Below are 22,462 nucleotides of genomic sequence, written 5' to 3'. Positions count from 1 at the left end.
TTTAGGGACCGTCCAAAAGTTTTGTGGCTCCTCATCCACAAAATTTAATATATTTCATAGAATCAAACATTTTCTTGTACGCCTTATATCTGGAGAACTACAAATAGTGTAACCAAATCAAAACTAACAATTTACTCAGTATGATATGCTTATTCCATTAAAAAAAGTACGAAAACTCGATTTAGGGACCGTTCAAAAATGTTATGGCCCCTGAGCCATAAAATTCAATATATTTCGTACAATCAAACATTTCCTTGTACGCCCCATATTTTGAGAACTATCTAGGTACATATAGCGTAGCCAAACCAAAACTAACAATTTACTCAGTATGATGTGCTTATTCCGTAAAAAATATGAAAATTCGATTTAGGGGATTTTAAAAAATGATTTGTGGCCCCTGATCCAAAAAATTGAATATACTTCGTACAATATATTTACTTGTACGCCCCATATTTTGAGAACTACATACAGTGTAGCCAAATCAAAACTAACAATTTACTCAGTATGATACGCTTATTCCCTAAAAAAAGAAAAAAAATGAAAACTCGATTTAGGGACCTTTCAAAAATTTAGTGGTCCCATCCACAAAATTCAATATATTTCATACAATCAAACATTTTCTTGTACGCCCCATATTTTCAGAACTACATATAGCGTAGCCAAACCAAAAGTAACAATTTACTCAGTATGATATGTTTATTCCTTAAAAATATGAAAACTCGTTTAAGGACCGTTCAAAAATTTAGTGGCCCATCCAAAAAAATGCAATATATTTCATAGAATCAAACATTTTCTTGTACCATACCCCATATTTTGAGAACTACATAAAGTGTAACCAAACCGAAACTAACAATTTACCCAGTATGGTGTGCTTATTCCGTTTAAAAAAAAAAAATGAAAATTGGATTTACGGGCCGTTTAAGAATTTTGTGGGCCCTGATCCAAAAAATTCAATATTATTTCATTCAATCAAACATTTTATTTACGCCTTATATCTGGAGAACTACATATAGTGTAGGGAAACCCAAACTATCACGTAACTCAGTATGATGTGCTTATTCCGTAAAAAATACGAAAACCCGATTAGGAGCCGTTCCAAACTTTTGAGAGCCCTGATCCAAAAACTAATTATTGGACAAGATAGCTATTTTTTGATGCATTTTATTTGGATAATTCCTAAAATTCTTGTCACCTATATATATATATATATATATATATATATATATATATATATATATATATATATATATATATATTCATTTTTTTTCCTCACATGTACGCTTTCAACATTATTTCGGAGACATTTTGCAATACAAAGTTTTACAATATGTATATCTATGGTTAATAAGCTTCGAACATGTAGGGGTCGTGATGGCTCAGTGGTATAGCACTCATCTCCGGTGCATGGGGTCCCTGATTCGATCCCATCTCGCGCCAAATGGACTTTGTGCTGGACAAACGTTGTGTGTGGGGGGTGGTATTCTCAGGGTCCTCCCTTTTCCTTGTACTTTCTTCATTCCACCATTTCATTCATTGTCATAATCACCGTCTTGTTTAGTCTCGGTGCATAATTGTGGGAAATAGAACTAGAAATTTCAGTTCACTTCATTTTTCAAAACACAAACAATTAATGGAACTTATTGTTTAATAGAAAATACAAGTGCAGCGTATAGGTTAACCATAATTTTCTACAACAAAAAGTAGGACACCAAAGAAAGAAAAAAAGAAAAGAAAAGAAAGAAAGAAAGAAATATATACAGGGTGTTATAAAAAATGTGTCGCAATATTTTGGGAACAGGTTCCTCACATCAAAATAAGAAAAAAAGTTCATATGGACCTCTGCTCAAAACTGGATTGTTTCGGAGTTGTAGGATGCCGAAAACGTACAAAAAAAAATGAACTTTTAAAAGTTCATTGCTCCATTACTATGGGACCTATCGTAGTCGGATGAAGACATCACTAAGAAACTGGTATGTGAAGTATCCAAATATCCATGTTTAAGAATGCTCCAGTACTTCCACACACCAATTTTTAGAGAGAGAGAGGTCGAGAGTGATCAAGTACTCGTCAACAGCATCTCTAAAAATGATTGTGCAAGTACCGGAGGTTCTGAAAGATGGATATTTGGATAGTCCACATACTAGTTCCTCAGTGATGTCTTGACCCAACTACGATCGTTCCTATAGTAGTGGAGCTATGGACCTTTTAAAGTTCATTTTTTTTTCACGTTTTCGGCACCCTATAACTACGAAACTATACACTTCCAACCACAGGCTCACATAAATTTTTCTCTTATTTTGATGTGAGAAATATATTCCCAAAACATTGTGATTTTTTTTTTTTCACATTTTCACAATATATATTTTCACAACAAATATATATTGGAATAAATTAATAATTTGACAGTATTGACAGCAAACTACTTCGAAATGTAAATGTGAAACATCGTAGTGTTCATTTTGTAGCTGGAAGCATATTAGAGCAATGTTGCGTAATGAATTTACATTAGAAGAAAACTTAATTATGGTGTTAAGTAGTGACCATAATAATGACCATCTGTGCCAAAATATTGTCATTAATTCATTAATTACTGAAAGTGATTTACTTATACAGGGTGGCCCAAAAGTAGGTATACAGTTCCATACTGATCAGCTCATTGTATTCTAACAGGTAGACCTAATTTCTTTACGTCTTTTTGCTTCTTACTTAAGCCCGGAACAGTCGAAGCAAATAAATCCATAAACTAGAATGTTATACTTGATCAATGTAGGGAATACTTTTGGGTCACCTTGTATTGATTACTCCAATTTGCATTCATTAAGTCAGGTTTACTACTACGTCTATACTTCCTAAAATTGAAACAGGTGAGCAAATGCTCCAATAGTGAACCTATTGTTCTCATCTGTCTCTATGAGTGCTCTAGAGATAGTAGGCATGTGACATATCTAGATGATTGTCCTTTTAGATACTTCAGTATTTTGAGCTAAAAAGTTGTTTGCTCACCAGTTTAAATTAACCATTGTGCTTAAATAAATTATAAAGCTTATACATGTTGCAATAAAATATCAAGACAAAAGAAGTTATTGTTTAAAAGAAATGCGGCAATATTTTGTGTTTTGAAAACGGAATCATACCGATTTATCGGAACATACGCGTATGGTCACCCGAATTGCACTGGGAAACAGATGGTAGGATACATTTAGATGGAGTAGAAGCTTGCTAAGGTAGATACTAATCCTGACTGAGATTGGTAGGATGCGTGATGTGATTCAATATCATGCTTTTGTTTCTGTAGTGATAAACCTTCATCTTTCTTAAGCTATTTGAGATCGTTAACTATTTTGTAGACGTACATTATCATAATCTAAATAATAAAATATGTTTAATTTTACTTCAGTAATTAATATTACTTTTTATTTATTCCTTTTTTTTTTTTTTTTTTTTTCTAGAATTTAACAATGCTTAGTCTGCGAGAAAATAAAATACGGGCACTTCCTGCAGGCATAGGCCGATTAGTCCATTTAGTTACTTTTGATGTTTCGCACAACCATCTTGAACATCTTCCTGTGGATATTGGCAACTGCATTCAGCTCTCCACTTTGGATCTCCAACACAATGAACTTCTGGATATTCCTGAATCGATAGGAAATCTTAAAAATCTAACCAGAATAGGTTTGAGGTAAGTGGTTATTTTCGTAATATTTGAATCAGTGTAATAGTGTAGTTATCAAAATTGCACACTGCACCCTTATTTGTTCATCTATGAGGAAGTTTAGAACTGTTGGATCATGTAAATTAATATGGGTTGGTGTAGAAATGATGTGATTTTGTGCGTACCGTAAAGCAGATTCAAACTGATGAGTTGATTCCGCAGTTTAGGGAGAAGAAAATAGGAGGGTACTTTTGTTGTTCAGAGCTTGTGATATCCGGATCTAATAATCGATGTGTATAAAACACCACAGCTTAATCGAAATATCAATAAGAAAAAAAAGAAAAATCCAATATCGAAAATATTGTAATGTCTTTAGGTAGAGTCAATAATAGTCTGAGATTTGCCCTTCACCAATTGTATTTAAAAAAAATAATGTTCTCTATAGAATAACTTACAAAGTTTCTTTGTAAAGATACAAAACAACAACTTTCAATATCAGTCCTTAACACACCGAAAGTGGCTTTGGTTGATGAAGGTTGTAATTAAGTATGTACGGATCAGCCCCTTTGCCCATTTCTATAAAAGAATCTCCTTTGTCTGTACCGACTCGGCAAGACGGTTTATAAGGAACCTCCTTTACTCATGGCAGCCTTCAGAAGTATGGTTGTAATTAGGAATCCCCTTTTGGTTATGGCAGCCTCTAGGGATTAGGTAATGTGGAAACACCTTTGTCCAGGGCGACCTTAGTAGCATGTGTTGAAGGTTAGCTAATTAGTCTTGAACTAATAATTTGGTCTTCTCCTGGCTCTCCTTTATGGGTGACTTCTAGACATTCGGGTTCCACCGTGTCGGCTTCGTGTCTTCTTGTTATTTCTGTGTATCGTGTGCTTGCGTTGGTGTTTATAAATAATAGCATGTGTTTTACAGTAATAACATGTGTTCGAAGAAATAATACACACTGAAAGATGGGGATCCTTACAATATTGAATAGCAAAATGTTGGAAAATATCGAAATTTTGAAAACCCTATAATTCCGAATATCAAAATATCGAAAAAATAGCGAATATCAAAAAGTATCGAAATATCAAGAAAATCGATTTATCGGATGTCAAAATGTCAAACTATCGACCAGTAATGTTTGAAAGTATCGATCGAAATGTTGCATAACCTTTGTTGGCTATTGTGCATAATAACTCCCATAGAATAATGGATAATTGAAGGTGTTCAAAATCAAAATTTTGAGGAAAATTTATTAGTTAGGAACGGGTGAATGGTGAAGTATATAATACGGAGTTGCGTAATACCGAGTGTATTAAAAATCTGAGGCCATAGGCCAAGAAATGATACGAATAAAATGGAAAGTTGTTGCTAATAAATGGTTTGCCATCGTAATGTGGTGGAATTTTTTTCAATTGCATCCGCCATTTGGGCTCCACACTGGTAAGTCACCCTGTGTTAAATGAAAAAGCAATGCTGCCAGTTCAGGAAGCTGCTCGAACAGAAAGTGAGGACACAGAAAAGCACGGCGAACGTGCACAAGCTGTTATATAAGTAAACCTAGAACAGCTCGAATCAGTTTTTGAGTAACGTTGTGTTGTTGGTATGGGAGACCCCAGTGAACTGGCAACGTTGCTTTTTCATTTAACATACAGGACTCCTTACAAACTGCATAGAGCCCCAAACGGCTAGTGCGATTGGAAATATTACACCATTTTGTATTAAAAACCAGATATTTCGAACAATTTTCATTTGTTTTATAACGGAGTTAGCCTATGAGGATTTTGACACATCCTGTATACAGACGTTGTCGAATATTACTGGGAATATTGAGACTGGGATTATGTGAATGGGAAACGTCGATACCATTGGAAATTATTAGTTGAAATGCTATATAGAAATATACCTTTGGGTAAGTCCAAAAGAAAATAGGATATTAGGGAGGTGGGTAACAACAATTCTGGATTGGATTGGCAAAGAATAAAATACATTGTTGAAATATCGTTTTTACATTGACGAGTCATCAGGTTTGTGACATTATAGTGCTCTAAATTAGTATCTAATAACAATAATGCACCCGCTTATGGGCTTTTCGTTTCCTGCTGTGCTACCAGATTAGGGCACGTGACTATTGGAACAAAATTGATACGAATATGAACTGGTATGCAGCCAATGAATACAAAGTTTCACAAATGCAAATTAAGTCAACATGTCTCTATTTATGCTTCAAACTCTTGACAGCGCAAGAAGTACCAATGTAGGTGAATTATACATTTTTGTCAAGAAACGAAGAGGGGTAATTTCAGTTATTTTCGTTATTGGCAATAATTTTACCGTTATTCTCACACTTGCAAAATTCTACCATGTATGTTGGAAAGCTTTAGATGTATTTGAAGAACTCTTCCTTCGTGGCCACCGGTAACAAATACTACAATATTACTAACATTTAATGAAAATAGAACTGCCCAATGATAAGTTATATATCTGTGATATTGAGCTAATCAAAACGAGATGGTTAAAAGTACATTTCCATGCGTTATTTTCGAGAAAATCAAGTGAAATTAATTTTTGTGCCACAAAAATTACAGTCCATTTAATAAATAACCGGAAAAGTTGTATAAAAATACAAAGCTCCCACAGAGTTTGTGCTTCTTTGTTATTTTTTGGTGGTGTCCTAAAACTATTATCAGATAGGCCTGGCACGCCTGCTTCGCGAACGGGATTCTGGGAATCAGTGAAACAAGATGGTGGCACCCTTGCAGGTTTGTACCAACGTGGAGCAGCGAAGTGTCATTAGATTTATGTTAGCTTAAGGGTTGAAACCAATCGAAATTCACCGTCTGATGGCAGTACAATATGATGAAAGTTGTTTGAGTCGAACACATTGTCGACTGGTTATCTGAAGGAACGTAATGACCTCGGCCTTTAGAATATCCATGATGTAACGATAATTGGTGAAGTCATTCTCAGTGTAGGGACACCAAGATTGCTGTTGTACCCAGGGTTGGCAAAAACCATGGTTTTGAAAAAAAAAAAAAAAAAAAAAAAAAAAAACCGGTTTTTGGTTTAAACCCGTTTCTTTTTTGGGGGGGATTAAACCATGTTTTTTTTGGGGGGGGGGGAGGAATAATTTGCTCTATGTATTTATATCACATATGGATAGAAATAAATTTGTTTCGGCGTCGTGTTATTATGCAACAACTGGGTTATCTGGAAGGGGGTCACATAAGCTTAAAGTGGAATCCAAACCACTTCTCGGCTTACATCCGAGAGAAATTGTCCTCCATTTAAAGTCGAAACTGGGACTAATTGACCACAAATACGATACGTCTGCCGACTCAATCACGAAGGACTCCTGACAAAAATACGTTGTACTGATCTTTACACACTTGTTAATATAATTGTCAAGAGTCATTTCAGAAATACAAAAAGATAAACAGTTGCTCAAGTGAAACCATTATACAGAATTACATATGGACAATTTCAAAGTACTGCAGAGTACAAAAGAACTAATTTAGTACAAGTTAGTTCACTATGACTTTCATTGGTCCAAGTTAAAGAAATACAACGACTTACCTTGCATATCAGTAAGAAAAGTAAATGAAGATACGAATTATTTGAGTCCACTTTGGCTCTGACCCATTTATACATAAATATATATATCAAAGATACTTCTGATTTCAATAAATGCCTCTCGTGGGATTTGTATGACCCACCCCCTCTCAGAAAAGTACGGCATTTCGATATATTTTATCAATAGTAAACATTATTAAAACGAAACAATATTTAGTATTTTCCTTTGATTGCAATTGGATAACAATAATAACAAACTATAAAAAAGTCGCAAAAGAAACATTCATAAACTTCTAAAAAAAAAAAAAAAAAAAAAAAGTTGCTTTTGTAGAATAATCTCTTTGAGTAATGAATGGGGAATTTAGGTTCGAATTTAATACAAACATTACTGTATACGGGAGTGAAACGTGATAACCCACAAATGTGTGTTCATTACACTTTTACGAACGTTTTTCGTTTTTTAGTTTAAACCAGTTTTTTTGAAAAAGCCAGTTCTTGGTTTAAACCAGCCAACCCTGGTTGTACCCAATGATATCTCAGACCATCGCATCTGCCGTTCAGCCGCTATGACTCTTGGCAGTGCACGCGAGTAAATTGCGCTCACCACGAAGGCATCTAACGCTTATGTGATCATTGTATGCCGGGTCGAAATGGGAAGCTTCAGAAAACACGATCGCCAACACTCTAAATACAGTGTTCGTGCATTTATTATAGTCTGAGGTGTTTGTGGTCTTGGGTTGGTGGAAACCAATGCAAAGGCACGCGCGCCCCAGTTCGGCATTCATCAGACTCCGTCGGATCGTTGCGCAGACAACGTTGCCTTGCTTGAGCGTTGAGCTAACGCTGTGCATCATCCGTCACAATCATATGGGCAAGATGGCTATCGTTCCATTGTGGTCACATTGTACAGTTCACTCCTCGGTCATAATTGCATAATGTTCCCTTCTGTCTATTAAGGCGGGAGCTTATGTGGTTCGGATTCCACGTTAATCAGTAGATCCCGTCTCATATAGTCTCGTTGCTGAAGAGGACGTTAAATTCAAAATCAACTCAACTCTTGTGTGTATTACTTCCACACACACATATCACTGTCATGGCAGCATGATTCCGAGTTTATTGCTCCACTAAGCTACTCTAGCTACGTGAAGAGATTGAAATTAGGATTCAGATTTTCTACGTTCGTGGTGTTGATACTCACGTTCATTTAAAAATTATATTTTGTTTCGAATAAATGTTATTAGATAGTTAAGTTTCGTGGTAGCTCTCTGTTTGGAAAGTAATTGTATGCAGTATTTGCCCTGGTTTGTTTCAAGACTTGAAATATTAGAAATAAGTAACATATTCATACACTCAAAATATACAATAATTTTAAAAAAATTACATTTTTTTTTCAGGTACAATAGACTAAGTGCAATACCCAAGTCTTTGAGCAACTGTGTGAACATGGACGAGTTCAACGTGGAAGGGAATGCAATTTCGCACCTTCCGGATGGGCTGTTGGCCAGTCTGTGTAACTTGACTAGTATAACATTGTCAAGGAATGGATTCACATCGTATCCCTCAGGAGGACCTGCCCAGTTCACCAACGTGCACAACATAAACCTCGAGCATAATCAAATTGATAAAATCCCGTATGGGATCTTTTCACGGGCCAGAAACTTAACAAAGTTGAATATGAAAGAAAATCAACTTTCCTCGTTACCATTGGGTAAGTAGTTTGTAAACAGCGTAATCATAGCTCTAATTTAGCAATGGGTAGACATGCTAAAAGCTCTGTCTTATCTTCTACTAAACATAAATTGTTAGAGTTGGAATTATTGCTATCTAAAAGCCTCTCAACGATTCTTAAGGTGATAAATGATTGAAACTCTTTTTCCTCGTATTCCCTAACAATGTCCCTTGAAATATGTATGAATACCTAGAAGGAAGAATAAAATAAATAATGACTTTAAAGAATGCCATTGCGTTTAGTATAGTATTCTTGCTGACTCATTTCTCCAAATATTCATTTCTTAGCATACGTTATATAATAATAAAAGATTGTCATCTTATTGAAGGGTAATGATAAACGAAGGATAGTCATGCGTAGATGTTGAGGAAAAACCTCCAAAGAGGAAAAGTTACAAATGAGATACATACTTTAGAGTTAAAAGTGGGTATTCGAAAGTTGAATGTTACTTGATGTGTCACACCCGTTAATCAGGCTTGATGGGTTTGGGTGGAAACTAATGTCATTAAAATGACTTACAAGATGATCATCTTCACAAGCTCATAAACTAATTGTATCAGTATATGATAATGGGTTGCAATACTGAAACAATACCTTCTGGTGTTGCCATTCAACCTTTTGTTTCTGGACACCAACATGATAAGGATCCTTGTTACTTTGATCTCTTTATCTTGTAGACGTAAACCTTCCTGGATAAATTTATTAGTTGACTAGTTACAGTAGCATGATTCACAAAGAATCAGCTTAAACACAGGCGAGCATCTTCTTTAGTTTCGAGACATGTTCAAATGTTTCTCGTTTAAATGTAATGTCCCTTGTTCTCGTCTATTAAATAACTACCAATATATATATATATTTCATTAAGAGAATCATGTAGATGTTAAACTTCTAAATTGTGTAATGCGTAAGAATGAAATATTTTATAGAATAGCTAGCTTTGTACGTCTGGCAACAGGTATCAGAGCAAAAATTGTAAGAGATTGCGAGCAACGGTTTTCTCGTATAGATTCAGTGTCCCAACAATAGGTTTCACTCTATTCTTATATTTTTAAAACAAACCGGAAGTGGTAGAAATCACAATTTTCGGTTTCAGTTAATTGCAATCGAGCGGAAACGGTAAAATATAGCAAGAAACTTATATATATATATATATATATATATATGGATGAGCATCTCAAGATTAGATCCATTGCGTGCATTTATCACTATTAAAACCGGAAGTGGTTAAAATCGACTGCAATTTCCGGTTTCGATATGAATCTTTGTAGAACAAAAACGGTAATGGGTAGCGTGGAATGATTTCTTCATATGAATTTGGTGTTCCAAGAATAAGTTCGATACCGGGTCTAATGCCTGTACCTTATTATAATAGCGATACTTTGTCTCTGGGTAACCTAAATTCCAAATAGTTAACAATCTCCTTTCCGCTATGTTCACTAGGGCATTGCAGTATTTAACAAGCTATACCGCCAACTCACATGAAGCGTACTACCATTAACACTCACTATATGATACTCTAAGCTTATTGGAGTGAGGCTTCTCTTTAATCGACTTAGGCATTCATTTGTCTGGATACTTCTCCGAGATGTTTGAACCGTTCTTTACAAAAATTGACATCTCGTAAGGCAGCGTTTCCCAACCGGTGTGCCGCGAGGAAATCGAAACAAATTATTAATTCTATAGGAACCAAATTGCAAGACATAGAGGGAAAATGTATATTTGTATTTCACATTACAATGAACCTCTACTATAAATCTACAATTTTAAGTTTCATACTGTGTTACTTTTCTGTACATTTTTAATGTTGAAAAACGTATTTATTATTGTCATCACCATTATTGCTTCTTTATTGTTGCAGACTATTTCGTAACTTGAAATTTTAACATATCATTCAATAAATTCAACAGAGCAAACATGCATACAAATTACATACATTTGTGTTTTTTAAAAGTATAGGAGATTTGTTTATTTATTCGTTATTTAGTGATCTTCCCTTTTAGTTAAAGGTTAGATACACTTTTCGAAAGAGAAAGTGCATTTTTAAAAACCCGAGTCGTATATTTCATTGCAATTGTTTTCTATTTTAAAATTAGAATGAAAAATAAGCATAATGAATTAGCACGGGGAAAATCAGTGATCGAGCTTTCTTCTCTGTAAGAAGGAGATCAGTAATCACATCAAAACACCACGGTATTTTATATTTACAAATAGTAATATATATATATATATATATATATATATATATATATATATTACAAGTTGAAAAAGGTTGGGAAACTCTGTCGTAAGGGGTAGCATGTCCCGATCGGACTTTCCATTGAGGAATAATCCCCGAAAAATAGGATCCCCATAGACTTAACTTTGGAAAAACATTTGGTACGCGAATTATCATTGTAAACAATGAAAAATATAATTTTCAGCATTAGAAATAGAGCGAAGCCATTTTCATTTTGTTCTGCGAATACAATTTTTCAAAATCATTCTGCTTTTCGCTGATATGCCAAATTCAACTATTTGTATATGGTATTCGTTCACGGAAATAATTAAATGTACTAAACAAATCTATGAATAATCAATAAAAGTCGGTCGCTTCTCTTCAAATTTGCAATTATTGCATACTTAGTAAATACATATATTGTAAAATAAAAAATCCACAAGCATTTATTCCATGTCAAGCAGAATATAATTTAGTATAATAACTAAGCAACATGAACACAATATATCAACTACACACAATTCTTTATTCAGCACAGCTCGCTTTTAAGGTATTAATTGATCATATATTACGGAATCAAAAGTGATTATTTCAATACACGAAACGTTACATATTTATCTACAACTAAGTACCTGTACGGTGCAGAGTAAGAATATGCGTACCAATACAAAATACTTACACATGTCCCCCCTTTTGAACAAGATAAGACTCTTAATATCTTCAAAAATAATATTTTACAAGCGATGTTATATTTCTCCAAGAAAGCTAACTTTAGTAGGGCCTTGATCATTATAATTATAAATACAGCGTTTTCTGGGCTAACAATGTTCGACTCAAACTGCTTTAACATCAAACTAAGTTCATTTTTACTGTAAACTTTTCTCTGATAATGGCAGCGTCATATATATAAATGTACTTTGAAACAATATATATATAGTGAAACCTGTCTATGTTGGCGACCATCGGTTCCATTCAAAAGTGGCCAACTTACAGAAAATAAGTGTGATTGGTGTATCTTTAGAATAGGACCGTTGCGATTGGTGTATTTTTAGAATAGGATTCTAGTATTATTTGATTGTAAAATTTTAATAAGCATTGACACGACACTTACTTTTAAATACTGTATATAGAGTAATCATAACAATATACAGTACTAGAAAAATTACAGTATGTTTAATATATGTACATGTCTTTCTCTTTCTGAAAACTAGTCTGGTATATTGAATTATTCGGATTGAAAACACAATAGCACAAACAACCATAAAATAGAAATGTATGTACGCAGTTTATTGAAATTGATATTGTAACGCACTGTTATTAAGATTGAAAGCAAGGAAAGCAAAATTATAAATTGAACAATTTATATGACTTTTTTCAGTTATTACTATTCTTTTTCTATTGCAAGTTCCCTGGTTTTGTTTGCTTTATTTTCATATTGGATAAAATTCAATGTGCTTCAGTTTTGTTGTACAGACGAAACATATCATCTGTAAACTCATTCTAGACGCATTTCTTTTATTCTTTCTGGCTGGTTAATGAGCTACAAGTGTTTCCCTTGGAGCAAAAGATGTTTTAACCACCGCTACCTTTCAACAAGCCGTCATATGCCACTAGTTGACAATTGAGATGGTTAGATTTTATCCTTGAGAACTTTCCTGAATTACTAAAGCTTTCCACTGATGAAAGAAGCCGATATAGCTAATGGTTTTACTAAAACAGACAGGGTAAACAAATATGTACAACCATTTCCTGAATACCTGTATGTGCTTTTTCTTATTCACATTTTCCTTCACCACCCTTTAGTCAGGGTAGTGTTCTGGTCATTGACCTTTAAGAACAAATCGTGAGAATCCATGCTGTTTTGTTCCCAGTCACAAATACAGAACATTTGCCTCTCATATGGGAATACGAGAGAGTTAAGAAAAATAACAAAACGATATTTTGCGTGGCCAAGATACGCAGGTAAATTTACCATTATCATCAGAGGGTAAACATTGCTTCATTGTGACCAACTTCCAAGATAGACAGGTGGCCAACTTATAGAATAATAAGTAACGAATGCAGGTTCAGGACGAACCATACCAAGATGAGCAGGTGGCCAACTTAGAGAGGTAGCCAAGTTGACAAGTTTTACAATATATATACACCCATGGATTCAGGATATGATCAAAGGAGGGGCTGAACTATAGTTCGCCGCTTTATCCAGTGTAAAGAAAATAGGATTGAAGCCCATTTCATCCAGTGTATCTGAACGTGTAACCCATATAGCCCTCCCCTTGGATCTGCCCTATATATATATATAGGTTGGATGGATGAGTGTGTGTATATTTCAGCATAACTGTGGAACACCTCAAGCAATTTCAACCCAACTTGGTACACGTATGATCTACAATCTGAAAAAAATATGCAGATAGACACCACTGGTACCCACATTACGGAGTGGAAAGGGGTGACATATACAATTCTTTAGAAATAATCGAAAACGACCGATATCAGTTTTGAATCCATAGTTTTCGGCATCGCTGAGATAAATAGTGATAATTTCAATCCCGTTTAATTCAAGTTCAGCAGCCAACAGCATGAGGGGTGAAATATGTAAAGTGTTCAAGCTGACCAAGATTAGTGTAGAATCCATAATTTTCGGGATCGGGAAATCGGCTATTCCGTTTGAAATAACTTTTGGAACATAGTTATTGCCCACCTAAAGCTGGGCGTTTATCATACACGACTTGGATTAAAGAGCGTATTCTAGGGGTATAGGGTGATTCAAAATTTATAACAAAAGTTGAGTATCTTATGGATTTTTTTATCATTGCAATTTCATTGATTGCGTATCCTAGCGAGGAAAGGGACTCAAATATTTTCCATAGATCTATTCTCCCCGTGCAAAGAACGGGCATTTCAGCTCGTTGAATACAAGAAATTCGGCTTCAATATTAAATCCCTATAGAGTAAAAACTGTGATAGATATCGATATCGATAACAAGAGCAAATTTGGAATATTTTCTATTCTATCAAAGAGATATAAGACATTTTAAAAAAAAATACTCTTTCTTAATTCTATAGACCTTGGTGCAAGTTGCCAGGGAACCTGGGGCCGACCAAAACTGTTCCCAGTGTAGCTCCACACTTACTAAGGCCGGCCCTGGATCATATCATTACGTTTCAACACAAAGTTATTTAATGCATCAAAATATAGGCTGAAGTACTGCACGACAGCAAACGATTCATCTTATGATGGGTTAAGCTAGTTTAGATTGAAGTCCAGGAAGGTTAACTGTGAGATGCGTAAAACATTCACGTGTAAATTTCCTCGTATTTACTGGCTGATTTTCCACCTATGTAACAAATGTTCATTTTTGTACTTTTTTAAAAAGTATATATTATGCTCTATCAACTTTTTTTTTTTTTAATTTCGCGCAGTGGATACGATTTTTTTTTTTTTTTATTGCAGAAGGCATAATTTAGAAACAGAAAACTACGAAATCCTGACACAGTTCCGCATGGGGAGTGTTCTCGCAGTTAGTTTGAGACCTGGGTCGATCTCCCATTTGAAGTGCATGTGCTTCGTCTCCAACGTCAGTTGTAGGTCTACGTGTTACATAGTGTCAGCCCTGATATAAGACATTAATCTTTAAAGAAACAAACAAAACATTGTGTTGTAGCTGTTATTTAGTATCTTTTTACTGGGATTTTTAATTCACTAGCTTGTAAACAGTTACGAGGGTCAGTCAAAAAGTAACTTGCACTGGTTAAGAAAATAAAACACGATTGAAATTTTACAAAAACTTTATTTGTATCGTAAAGTTCCATTCACAGTCTACTTTTCAACGTAATTACCTCCGTTATTTAAGTAGTTGTCGAGGCGTGGTACAAGTATTTCTATGCCTTCTGCAAAGAAATCTCGTCCAGTGCCCGATAACCATTCTTGGGCTGCAGCTTTAATCTCGTCATCCCAATGGTATCGTCGCTTTGAAAGTTCCATCTTTCGTCTTCTTCGTCTGTTTGCAAGAATGCTTTCATTCACGTGAGCAGCGAATTAAGGATTTGTTGCAGTTGATGGTCTTCCCTCGCTCTCAGCATCGTCAATATCTGTACGTCCGTTCTCAAAATGTTGCATTACTTCGCGATAGCTTGATGTGACATTGCATTTTCACCATACACTTCATGCAACTACCGATAAATTTTGGTGCAGTTACACCTTTTCGGCCACAAAAACCAAATCACTGCACGCATTTCCAATTTGGACGCCACTTGGAGCTGTCGAGACTGTTTACAACTGATTATCAGAAAACCTCCACTTGCCTCGTGAAAGCCGCTACGTCACACGATACAGCTACATGTCTGCAGTGTTGCCACACAGTTTCATCAAAATAGCCTTTGACCGAAAATATTTACGAAGGAGTGCAACTGACTTTCTGACTAACCGACGTAGTTAAGAACTGATTATAACGAATAACAAATATTGGTGAATCCTGTTTGTGGTACAAGTGCTAGACAGTCTGCTGGTCTCACAGACTTGTGTTAGATATAATATGCAAGCAAAATGCGTACATGTGAGTTTCTTTTAATTTCAGATGTAGGAACATGGGTCAACATGGTTGAATTAAATCTTGGCACTAATCAACTCACTAAAATCCCAGATGATATTCAGAGTCTACATAGCTTAGAAGTTCTAATATTGTCCAATAATATGTTGAAGGTAAGTGACATTTCTCAGTATGTTGTCTCCGATTATCTATAAAAATAATGAAACTTTGCTTTATAAAGGATGTCAGATAATTGTGCACCTGTTTTCAAATGTTATTCTTTTGAATTTAAAACCCTTTTCAGTAAGATTGATGCGCTTAATATTTGGTATTTTGTGGATTGCGGTTCTTCCTGGTCTCTGAAAGGAGACGTCTGTTCGCTGATGACAGTTCCAATAGTTTTGTAGAACCAAAAGATAAGAAAATGGTGGTATACGACAGAATAGCATTGTTACTGTAGCCATATGTTACAAAACAAATGCTTATATATATATATATATGACTTGTAGAATAGTGCGCTGTAGTGCATGGACATATATATTTAAGGAAGCTGTATCTTAGGACTTTGATGATCATCAGTTTGTCAGTACATACTAGAATACAAGAGAAGGAGGGGAAATATAAAACATAATAGGTTGAGAGCAATCGTACAGTCTATAATATCTTCCGAAAAACGAGGTACAGGGTCATGTTCGATAATAAGTTTCAAGAAAGAAAAGTAAAGAGGCGGGCTTGTTGCAAAGATGAGTGTTTCGTTTGTGACTTACATTATTATTATTTTTTTTTTCTAACAGAGGATACCAGCAAGTATAGGAAACCTGAGGAAATTGAGGGTGCTAGATTTGGAAGAAAACAAGCTCGAGTCCCTTCCAAATGAAATCGGGTTTTTAAGAGATTTACAGAAGCTAGTTGTTCAGTCAAATCAGTTAACAAGTTTGCCTCGCGCTATAGGGTAAGTATTACTTTGTACAATGTCTAAAATGTTTATAGTTTTAAAAATATAGTTTAAAGTAAATTACATGGTATTAGTCATTCGACTCCTACTGACTGAAACTGCGTGATTCAGAGTCTGTAATAGTACTTTTATTTTTCGAAGACTTAATCTAAATTTTGTGCTGTATGGGTCAGAAACATGGACATTACGCAAAAGTGATGGAAAACGACTGGAAGCTTTTGAAATGTATGTGTGGAGAAGAATGGAGAGCATTAGCTGGATCGAGTGGGAAACGAATGAGAAGGTATTAAAAATGGCGAGGGAGAAAGGAATAATTTTAGATATTATTTAGAAGAGGAAGGGAAACTGTTTGGGACATTGGTTAAGAAGGAACTGTATCATGAGGGACGTCCTAGAGGGTATGGTGGAAGGAATGAGAGAGAGAGGGCGAAGTAGACTACAACTAATGGACGATATCAAAACAGAAAAATCGTACTTGAAGACGAAGAGGTTATCGGAAGATCGTGGAGAATGGAAGCTTCTCAGTTGCAGCACGTGACCTGCCAACAATGGCAGAATACCTATGATGATGATGATGATGATCTCAATTTGCAAAAGTCAATAATTAAAATACTAAATGTGTTGCATATTGTCATGTTCAAGGTAAAAAAATAAAATGAAATAAAAAATAAAAGCTTAAAATTTATATATTTTACTTTGTAGGCACACCTTACATTAATAAAATAATAATTATACAAATGGAAAGAAATAACCTTAACAATTTGTTAGTAAGCCAAAATAACATTTCACTTTGTCATTATTGATATACAGTGAAACCTGTCTATGTTGGTCACCGTCGGTTTCATTGAAAAGTGGTCAACTTACAGAAAATAAGTATGACTGGTGTATTTTTAGAATAGGATTTCTTGTATTACTTGATTTTAAAATTTTTATAAACAATGGAACGACAGCTACTTTCAAAACTGGACATGATTAAACAGTGACAAATATTTTCTGTAGATACCTTTCGAAAAATAGTGAATTAGTTATTAATAATAAATTTATTCACGTTGCTTCATTCTATACGTATTTCTTTCATACTTTTTGCATATATATACATTCTAATTTGTAGTTAACTGCCTCTTGTGCTTCCCTCGGAGCAAAAGATATTTTGAGAAAATTTTAAGGGAATTCACATCTCAAAACCTCCGCTACCTTTCGACAAGCCGTCAGGTGCCAATAGTTTACAATTGAGATGGTTGGTTAGCTTTAACCTTGAGAATTTTCTGAAATTACTAAAGCTCCCTACTGATGAAAGGAGCCGATATACCTAGTGTTTTTTTCCCGAAATAGGCAGGGTAAACAAATACGTACAACCATTTCCTGAATTTCTGTACGTGCTTTTTCTTATTCACATCTTCCTTCACCATCTTTTTATCAGGGTAATGTTCTGGCTATTGACCTTCGAGAACAAATCATAAGAATCCGTGCTTCTTTGTCTCCTGTCAAAAATACAGAACATCTGCCTCTCATATGCGAATATGAAAGAGTTAAGAAAAATAACAAAACGGTGTTTTGCCTGGCTAATGTGCGCAGGTAAATTTGTCATTACCATCATAGGGTAAACATTGCTTCAACGCGGCCAACTTCCAAGATAGACCGGTGGCCAACTTACACAGCAATAAGTAACGAATGCCTTATGGGAAAATGCAGGTTCAAGATGAACCAGGCCAAGATGAGCAGGTGGCCAAGTTGACAGGTTTTACTGTAGATTTATTTTCATGAATCAAGTATAAATTTTCGTAGTACAAATACAGAAAATTAAACTATCCTTGTTTTAAATTAGGAGCGTAGAATTTTTCTGTTAGCAGGGACTACATTAAATATACATCAGAGTGTTTAACTTACACATTTTTAATTTGTGAAAGCAGATTTTAATTATTATCTTTTGTTTTTTCGTCTTAATCGCAGTTGAGTTGTACTAAAGACGAGCATTGAAGTGTTTTAAGATGAATGGTGTAAGATTTTCTTTCACCCTCTTGAATTCAAAATTGTTTCATTAATTAAAGCTTTATATGTTGTTTGACTAGTGTACCAATATCTTGAGAGGTCTAATTTTAGTAGGTTTTTAGTTTTTGGTATTGAAGGTTGTTGATGTCCAGTAAATTGCTTTTAAAATTGTGGTTCTCCTACATTTTCCTTGGAAATGGTTATTTGGCTGTAATCACTTATTTTATAACTCATTTTATCATCAAAGTCGATTCACTAGTAGTGCCTTGGCCTGCAGTGATCATCAGGAAAACTTGAGTCAATCTGGTTAATTTGTATTTACAAAACAACTTATTTTTAAAGTGTTTTCCTTTTCCTTTTCTAATGGACTGAAATAGTGTGACGTCACATTCTTCTAATTGCCGCCATTTTATTTTCTAGTGATCGCCATTTTATTTTCTAAATAACAAGTAGCGTAAATACCTAAAGAACCTATATGCAAAGCGGAAACATAGTGATAAAATATGTCTGAATGCAAACATTAAAGTGAAAGAAATACGTTTCCTTTTAAATGTTTCTAATCACTGAAACTGAAAAGAAGATAGAAACATTAGTTAGGTAAAAAAAGAAAAAAGAAAAAAAAATGTTAGTTCCTAATACATGCATGACATTGAAATTGAAATCAACAAATTCACACGTCTAGTGAAATTTTCCCTCTGATATCGTATATTTTCAGAATGTCTACAGTTTCAGGTTAAATTAAACCTTAAAGTGTACTCACCTTGTTCGTAATCAGATACTAACTTTAAATAATTCTGGAAAATTTTTGATTCAATAATATCAGTCTGATATAGATATACCATTGCAAATATGAACGGAATTACTGTTTAACAGTTGTTAAATGTATGCTGAACTGTTCATGATTGGATGTGTAATTATTGTACTTTTTTTTCTTTCAAGTTCATAGAGAATATAAGAAAAGATTTTATTTATATTCACTGATGGTCTGGAATGAATATTCCTAAAGGCTAGCTTTTTCTTTCTTTTGTAATATTGTAGACATTAATTTTGTGCAGTCTCATTATGAAGAATGGGCATTAAAAGTGTAAATGTCCCAACAGAATTAACATTATTTTATAAGATTTTTTTTTTTTTTTTTTTAACATCGTATATTTTCACAACTTTCCTCGTGCGGACAGTTTGTCAATATACACGTTAGGGAGTTTATATTGTGTATAATTGCTTCTTATGGCTGATTACACGGTAATGGCTCTTACATTAATTATTCGATTTCTAACTTATTACTTAGAGATGTGGCGCTTTTAGAATTAAGTTCCTTAGATATTACTCTTTCTTTTTTTTTTTAATTTTCTAAATTTTACTTGTTAGTTTTATAAACGCAGGCTTCCATGTTCTAAATCTATACCGTTTCCCACCAACTTTGTTAGTCGTTACAACATTTTTATAATCAATATATAAAATAAAAGTAAGTGTGGTTTGTCCGTGCGTGCCACAAAGGCTCCGAAATCAAGACCCAGAGCCCGATAGGAGTTATATGGTATTGTAGCCCTGTATCTCCCATCCATGAAGAAGGTTTCGGTTTGGACCAGCAGGTGTCCTAGAGGAAGAAAACGCCCTAGCAACGGTGTTACTGTGCTTTTTTTTTTTTTTTTTTTTTTTAAAAAAAGGTTAAGTTTTAACGACAACGCGTGCATTTCTTTATTTTCAATTTCAATGTTGCTTTTCTTTCTACACAAATCATTATTGATCGAATATTCTAGAATGTTCTAGAATTATCAACAATCTTGGAAAATGTTACAGACTGTTGTAGGTTTCCCTAAGGTTCGAGAATGTTCTAGATTTTTCAGGATGCTCTAGAACCTTCTAGAATGATCCAGGATGTTCTAGAATGTTCCACAATGTTCGAAATTGTTGTAGAATGTGTCAGCATATTATATTATTTGCCTATAGGTTCGAAAATGTTCTAGAATGTGCACCAGTAAGAAGGTACACATTAAGAATACGGGGTATTTTTATTAAAGGTTACAGGTATCATTATCATTATGCTCAGGTTCTTCTCAACCTATTTAATATTTTGAAAGGAAAATGGTTTGGTTATGTCTAGATGATGGGAGCCAGACAACAGAACCTACTTTAACTAACCTAACCGAATCTGAGCTACTACTATTTGTACTACTAGTAGCACTATTAATAATACCAACCACTACTGTTTGTACTACTACTACTACTACTACTGTTTGTTCTACTATTACTACCAAGTGGCTAAGCTATTAGCGTACGCGCCTTTGGCGTGGGAGACCCGGGTTCGATTCCCGGCGGGAGGTCATGTAGTTCGGATTCGACGTTAATCAGTAGTTCCACGTCTCATATAGCCTCGCTGCTGAAATGGACGCTAAACTAAAATCAACTCAACTTACTATTACCACCAACTACTACTACTACTATTTGTACTATTACTACTACTTCTACTAAAGGCTGCCTCCCATATCTAAACACAATTATCTCTGTGGCGCCCCTGAAGTTTACCTATTCCAGGTTGAGTATCGCCATGCGCCAACACAAGAAGAGTCTATATAGAGTAGCGATCCTATTTCCACAAAGAAACGTGTTTCAGAGTTACGGTAAGAATTCAGAAGCATAATTAACTACAGAAAGTTAAATACATGTCAGTTTCATCTTCAAATTACTTAATGCTTTTTGGCACCAGTGTGCTCAAATAGCACCAAAGAAAATGAACAGGCAACGATGGACCGGAGTCTGAGCCATTACACTTATTTACAAGTTTGTTTAAAAGCAGAAGATAGAATGTCTATAGACATCATTGAAAATACAATGATGGTTTCAGAATTATCACAAAGTACCTAAAATGCCCGTTCTTCGCACAAGGAAATACGTTTATAGGAAATGAATTACTCTATAAATTGGAAATTAAATATATGTCACGGAAACTTTTAAAATATAAGATCGGATCGATACAACGATATTAATTTAAAAATTCAAAACAAGATTCCTGGCGAGGAACGAATATATAAATCAATTGATTCTGTGGTTGATGAAAATGAAAATGTTAGCTTTCCCACCGAATTCTTGAATTCAATGCAAGTGCCAGGAATGCCTTTACATTGTTTAAGATTAAAAATAGGATCTCCAATAATTTTGTTGAGAAATTTGTATTCACCAACGTTATGTAATGGAACAAGAATGACCGTGAAACAGTTATCAAACAATATAGTTTAAAGGAGCAGTTCGAGTTAAAAACAAGTTTGGTGCAATAGAAAGAGAAACAAAAAATAAGAGACCCGTATTTTTTTATATCTTGATATGCAGTCTCTTTCAGCTTCTACAGGCATTTGTTTTTTATGAATCGTAAATGGTGATGTCATGGGTGGGATACGCGAGAAACTCAATGTGAGTCAGCAACCACTCCTTTGTACGCAGCTGATAAACCTTTAATAGTGCATTGGATTTAATAGATTGTGTTTTGGATTTGTTAGCAGTTTTGGTCTGTGTTGAATTCTTGAGGGAAGTTTGTGTAGGTTGTTTTTCATATAGCATTAGTATAAAAAAGAGTAGAGAGAGAGAGAGCAGTAACTACGTTTGTTGTGCGAAAAAGTGTTTCTTCCAGACATGTTTTTAGGGTGGCACTGTCTCCCGGAGCTCTGAGAGATTCCCCCGGAGGAGACCAAAATAATACGTCTATAATATAATAAATATAATAGTACTGTGTAAAACTAATGTGCCTCTCCGAATACTAAGTGTCCCCCCCCCGGATTTTTTTTCTGAAAGAAACACTAGTGTGAAGTAGAAAACACGTGTTAGTACA

The 22,462-nt window shown here is 34.6% G+C and overlaps 1 protein-coding gene across 5 annotated transcripts in view; it reads left to right on the top strand.

Annotated features, from left to right (window-relative positions):
- The window catches only part of Sur-8 (leucine-rich repeat protein shoc-2), a 103,240-nt gene that overhangs the window by 69,322 nt on the left and 11,456 nt on the right, over positions 1–22,462 (top strand). For all 5 annotated transcript variants that reach the window (XM_081761432.1, XM_081761435.1, XM_081761436.1 and 2 more), the window contains exons 7-10: positions 3,450–3,679; positions 8,617–8,930; positions 15,744–15,868; positions 16,490–16,647. In XM_081761432.1, the coding sequence (XP_081617558.1) occupies positions 3,450–3,679; positions 8,617–8,930; positions 15,744–15,868; positions 16,490–16,647 (827 nt within the window). The remainder of the gene's footprint in view (positions 1–3,449; positions 3,680–8,616; positions 8,931–15,743; positions 15,869–16,489; positions 16,648–22,462) is intronic.

The sequence above is a fragment of the Thermobia domestica genome, chromosome 6 (genome assembly GCF_964235325.1).
Source record: "Thermobia domestica chromosome 6, izTheDome1.hap1.1, whole genome shotgun sequence".
NCBI lineage: Eukaryota > Metazoa > Arthropoda > Insecta > Zygentoma > Lepismatidae > Thermobia > Thermobia domestica.
This window is presented reverse-complemented; position numbering and strand designations above follow the sequence as displayed.